Source organism: Gavia stellata, chromosome 4, assembly GCF_030936135.1.
Source record: "Gavia stellata isolate bGavSte3 chromosome 4, bGavSte3.hap2, whole genome shotgun sequence".
Classification (NCBI taxonomy): Eukaryota; Metazoa; Chordata; class Aves; order Gaviiformes; family Gaviidae; genus Gavia; species Gavia stellata.
Genome location: NC_082597.1, coordinates 50455517 through 50461349, shown reverse-complemented (window position 1 = coordinate 50461349; position 5833 = coordinate 50455517). Strand labels below are relative to the sequence as shown.

The window sequence follows — 5833 nt, the reverse complement described above, 5'->3', positions numbered from 1 at the left end:
GAGCATTTCACTGGCAGGAAATGGCAGCAGCTCCTTTGGTATCCCTCCGTAGCACTGAGATGGAGGCGGACTTGCCTAGACTGGGAAAACAAGATGGCTCTCTGCATCAGCAGCTCCTGTTACCTTGTTCCCTCCCACAACTAGGGATGAGGTTTGGCTGACAGGCATCTCGCAGAGCTTTGGCCTCAAAGTTACACTTGAACTGCTTGCTGGCTGCACAGTAAGAACACCGAGGTAGTTCATTCCTCACTGGTAGACTGAATCTGTATGCACAGCCACTTACCCTTTGCATAGACAAGACCCTCTTTATACATGCTGTAACTGTTTGGAAGCAATAGAAACTATCAAAACTTCTTGATTGCTAAAGCACTCTGAATTTATTGACTTTGCAGGAGATTTGAGGGAAACCCTTTGATGTTCTAGTAAGCTTTTTAAAAAAAAAAAAAAATAAAAAAATCTTTTAAATTTCTTCCCCTCTCGCAGAGTGTGGCATGAGGTGCATGCTGCCACATTATGTTCTTAGAAGTGCAATTCAAGGGGGATAATTCAACAGCCTTGCTGTCCATAACAGTTACTGCTGCAGCAAGCTGAGGAGAGCTTTTTAAACCTTGTGCTTTGGGGTGCTACTATGTAAGACCACTTATCTACTTGGGAGTTTCTAAAACTCCTTCTGAGCATTTGATTCTGGCTGGAACTAAGTAGGAGAGATGAGAAACTCGCTCAGAAAAAGCTTAGGCCCAAGCAAAGCAGGCAAACATTATACGTTCTTTTATTGAAGTATTTCCAGCAGTTTTTTTGGTGTAATTGCAGTGCTCTGAGAATAACGTTGATTTTGCACAAGAGAAGTGATATTTTCCAGTAGGATGATGGACCTTGTTGTGAAGAGGGAGAGAAGCATCTGCCACTTCGAGGTTTGAAAGAGAACAGCAAATTCCAACCTATGAACTGAGCAGAAATGGCAGCTCTGGATCTACCTCACATATGCTGCAGAAGCAGTAAGAAGAAAGGACAGCAGGCACCTATCGAGCAGCAAGAGGATGGGCCAGGTTGGCAGCTCCTCCCTTCTCACAGGACAGAGGGACAGCTCATGATCACTAATGTAATATTCAGGTTAGTGGGGGGGAAACAGATGAGACTGTGCTCTAAAACCCACACCAACATTTTTAGTACAGAGTAAAGCTGTGAGTTTAAGCTCTCAGGATTATCTTTTGAAGGTGTTTTGCAGATCTCCCTTGTGTACCGAGTCAAAGACAGTCCCTTGAGGCTGAGAGTCTGAGATAGAATAGACCCTGAGTGCAGAGGAAAGACCAAAAGCACTATTCAGGTACATCTTTAACACCAGACAAGCAAAAATAGTGTACTTTCATCTTTTATTCAAATTATATCACACATGTATTTTTATATATTTCATTACTAAATTTTTTTTTTACTGAAAAAGAAATCTTAGGATTTAATTGTGTGTTGATACTGTGCCTTTAATGCCCTGATTTCTGATCTTTGACTGGAACAACAGCACATGTAAATATCAGGCTGTATTTCCTCTGCAGCTTTGCATAGGGGTAGGGCATATACCCTAGGGGAAGAATGAGTTTTCTATCAAAGAAGCTACACTTTGCATTTTTAACAAAAAAAGAGGGGAAAAAAAAGGACTTTTGCTGCTTCTTTCATCTCCCATTTGGTTTTGCAAAAAGGGAGACACATGGCTTTGGGAGGCTTGAGGCTTTACACTCTTCTTGGCCATCGCTAGCCAAGTTATATACATCAGTCCTCCCGTCCACTCAGGGTTTTTCCCCTTCCAAAGCATGTGATAGAAAAGCTGGGATAATTGTACAGTCCCAAGGGAGAATATGCTGTTGAGCAGCGTGCATGAGGTGCGTGGAAGACTAAAAGTTGTATTTCTGGGGTGTCCTGAAAGAACCAGGTTTGAGGTTTGGCCAGTGGCCTGTGAGAAGATACTCCCCTGCTGAGCAGCGTGCCCTTTCCTTTGCTTGCACCCATGGGCTTGGTGTTCCCCCGGCTGCCCAGAGGCAGGGCTTTCACTCTGCGTGCAGGACCCTGCCTGGAGACCCCGATGTGAACGCGGCCTTAAGGCCATGGTAAACCAACGTGAGGGCAAAGCCCTGCTCGGGACCCCCGGGGGTGCTGGGTGCAGGAGCGGTCCCCCTGGGGCACCTCCGGGGCTCCGAGAGAAGGCGAAAGCCACGTCACCTCCGGTGGCCACGAGGACAGAGAAGTACTGCTCTTTGAGCACCCCCGCTGCAGCCGGCTTTACGTGGGGAGGTGGGGAGAGGGGTACAAGCGCGCACCCGCGCACACACAGACCAGCCGCTGGCTGCTGAGCCGACGCGGGGTAAGGCGCACCGAGAGCGGAGGAAGTTCACCCGCCTGCGCCCTCTCGCTTCCCCCCGCGCCGGGGCGGGCGCCCCCCCCCCGCCGCTGACGTGGCTCTGCTCTCCCCAGATACAGCGCACGGCCGCCGCTCGGCCCCCAAACCGCAGCGCTCCTACGCAGCCGCGGAACATGGCAGTCTCGCCCGGTTACGCGCCCCGCGCAGGCAGCCCGGCTTCTGCGCCGCTCACTTCCACCCTGCCCGCGCCGGTGCGGGGATCGCGGGCGCCGCTCCCCCTCGGGCAGGACCCGCGCGGGGACGCGCCGCACAGGCGCCCTCCCCGCTCCCCTCCGCGCAGCGCTGCCGCTGCCCACTGAGCTCCTCGGGCGGGAATCCCCCGCCCCCACAGCGCAGGCGCGCTCCCCCGCGCACGCGGAGGCGCTTGCGCGGCGCACTGCCCCTTCCTTACGCCCAACTCCGCACGTCCCCGCGCACCTCCGCGCGCCCCGGCTCTATTTGTTTACAACCGATTACGTCACCCCCCGTTCGCCGGCCCCGCCCCGCCGCCCGCTGTCACAATGGTGCGATCGCTCGATTGGCGGCGGCGCGCCCCCGGCGCCCCGACGCCACTTCCGCCCGTCGGCGGCTATAAGAGGCGGCGGGCGGCGGGCAGCTCCCTTCGCCCCTCGCAGCAGGAGATGCGGGGTGCGCTGCCGCGGCCGCCGCTGGTGCCGCCGCCCCCCTGCCGCAGGAAGAGGAGGCGGAGGCTGCCGCCCCCGGGATGTGATCTGGGCTCCGCCGCCCGCTCCTCTCCCAGTTAGAGCCGCGCCGCCCCCACGCCCGTCCCGTCCCGCTCCGCTCCGCTCGCCCGCGCCCCGTCCCGTCCCAGCGCCGGCCGCCCCGGAGAGCTGGCTGCCGCCCGCCGCCGCCTCCATGCATCCCGCCCTGTACACCCGGGCCAGCATGATACGCGAGATCGCCGCGGCCGTGGGCTTCATTTCCAAGTTCCTGCGGACCAAGGGGCTGATGAACGAGCGGCAGCTGCAGACCTTCAGCCAGAGCCTGCAGGAGCTGCTGGCAGGTGAGGGCGGCGCGGGCGCGGCGCGAGCCGCTCCCCCCTCCGGCGGGGAGCCGCGCTGCCCCCTCCGCCGCAGGGCCGCCTGCCCGGGCCGGCGGGGGTGCGGGCGGCACCTCCGGCCGCGGCAGCGCCGCGCCCCGCGGCCGGCCGGAGAGGGCGGCAGGGGAAGAGCGGCCCCCCGAGGGGCTGGAGCGGCCGCGGGGGCAGGTCCGGGGGGCGAGCGGGGCTCCGCGGCCGTGGCTTGCCCCTGCCGGGGACCCGCCGTGCCGAGCAGGCCCCCGGCGGGTGGGGGCGGCAGGAGCGGGCGGTAAACAAAAGGGGCTCGGGCGTCGCGCAGGCGGCCCCCCCTTGGCTCCGTGGACAAAGCTTTCGGAGCAGCCGGCACCTGGGCTCTGCTCCAAGGGCTCGAACCGCCCGGTTTCCAGGAGGAAAAACGCTCTGAAGTTGCTGTATTTGTCGAGTTTATTTGTCTCGGTTCCCCTTTCTTCTGGAAACATCTCATAGCCGCCCGGCAACCCCGGTCACGATCAAATGCCGCGGGTTTCTTCGCTGCCCTGTGGGTTTTGTAATCCCGAGCCTGTGTCCCAGCGTGCTTGATAGCCGCTACAAGTAGCCTCAGACCGATAGGTTTTTGGGTGGGATAAAACTCCGGAGGTAAGTGAAGTCATTGGTATCTTCCCCTGGAAAACTGGCTGGGAAGAGCAGTGGTGAAATACAGCTCGAGTCAGTCGGTAAATGCTGCCCAGCTCCTTCCCTGGCTATTTTTGGGTGCTCTTAGGATGTGAGGAACTAAGCATGGGTGTGATCTCAGGAGGCTGCTGGAAAGGTGCTTTTTTCCTTCTTGGTCCGTGGAGTTTTGAAGCCCTTGCGTTTTTCTGCTATGTATGTAATCACCTTTTAAATATTTGTTTCTATGAATGCCAGGAAGTTGCCTTTCACCCTTTCAGATGGCAAACATTGTTCTCTGTCTATGGTAGCATGAAACATAACTTTGTACATGAGTACTTCCCAAGGGACGCTGGGCTTATGTAAATAATCAGCAAAAATAAAGGCTGTAATGATTTTTCAGGTCACTTACTCTGAAATAAGCATTTCAACATCTTGAGGTGTGAAATTTACGAGAGAACAATGTTCACTGTACAGTTTTTTGAATACAGAGTTAAGGAGGATAATCTTTTTTTTATTTTATAGAACATTATAAACACCACTGGTTCCCAGAAAAGCCGTGCAAGGGATCAGGTTACCGATGTATCCGGATCAACCATAAAATGGATCCTCTCATTGGACAGGCAGCACAGCGGATTGGATTGAGCAGTCAGGAACTGTTCCAGCTTCTTCCAAGTGAACTCACTCTATGGGTTGACCCGTACGAAGTGTCCTATCGTATTGGAGAGGATGGCTCAATCTGTGTGCTGTACGAAGCTGCACCAGCAGGAGGTAGCCAAAATAACACCAACATGCAAATGGTAGACAGCAGAATAAGCTGTAAGGAGGAACTTCTCTTGGGCAGAACTAGCCCTTCCAAAAGCTACAATATGATGACTGTATCAGGTTAAGATATAGTCTGTGGATGGATCACCTTAAAATGGATGGATAAATTTGGTTTTTACTTTGGGTGGGCACCTCTGGGGATGGATTATGGAATTTAAACCATGTCACAGCTGTGAAGATCTGGCACACGTTAGAGTGGTATACTTTAAAGTGACAGTGCCATAGTTTGGACAGTACCTTTCAGTGATTTAATAGCCTGTGAGTCAAAATGATTGCAACTTGCTAGGGAGTGAAGAAGATCTAGGAAGGGTCAGTTTCTCCAAGACATCTTACTTAATTTCTACACCAATTTTCAACCCCAATCTGTATTTATAAAGTGATGCTCTGCAGTAGGTCTTGCAGAGTAAATTTGCACTATTACATTTATTAATTGTTAGCATTTTTGGCAGCTCAGTAACAAGACTTGTTATGAACACGATAGTACTGGAAATTTTATTTTTCAGACTTTTACCTAGCACTTACAAATATGTATAAATGTACATAAGAAACTAGTAAGTATGACCTGGGGAAATGGTCAGATCTTTACATTGGCCTCAAAAGTAGCAAGTGATCAGAATCTGCCATGGCAACAGGCTTTAAAAAGACCATATAAAGACACTGTCTGAACTGTGGTGTTAGCACCAGCCAGCTATCTGTACATTTGCTAGCTTGTAGTTTTCTAAGACTGAGTAAACTTCTTATTTTTAGAAAGTGGAGGTCTGGTTTGTAATTTCCTTGTTCTTAATTGGGTAAAAGTCTTTTCCACAAACCACCATCTATTTTGTGAACTTTGTTAGTCATCTTTTATTTGGTAAATTATGAACTGGTGTAAATTTGTACAGTTCATGTATATTGATTGTGGCAAAGTTGTACAGATTTCTATATTTTGGATGAGA

General features: G+C 52.6%; 1 protein-coding gene across 2 annotated transcripts; it reads left to right on the top strand.

Moving 5' to 3' along the window:
* The first annotated feature begins 267 nt into the window (after positions 1-267).
* Positions 268-5360, top strand: BTG1 (BTG anti-proliferation factor 1). Of its 2 annotated transcripts, XM_059816764.1 has the most exons (3): positions 268-286; positions 3285-3410; positions 4599-5360. In XM_059816764.1, exons 1-3 carry the CDS (start codon positions 268-270, stop codon positions 4961-4963), a joined length of 510 nt encoding a protein of 169 aa, XP_059672747.1. In that variant the 3' UTR covers positions 4964-5360. The 2 variants fall into 2 exon arrangements, with proteins under 2 accessions (XP_059672747.1, XP_059672746.1); XM_059816763.1 differs by lacking the exon at positions 268-286 and having other exon boundaries at positions 3235-3410.
* The last annotated feature ends 473 nt before the right edge of the window (positions 5361-5833 follow it).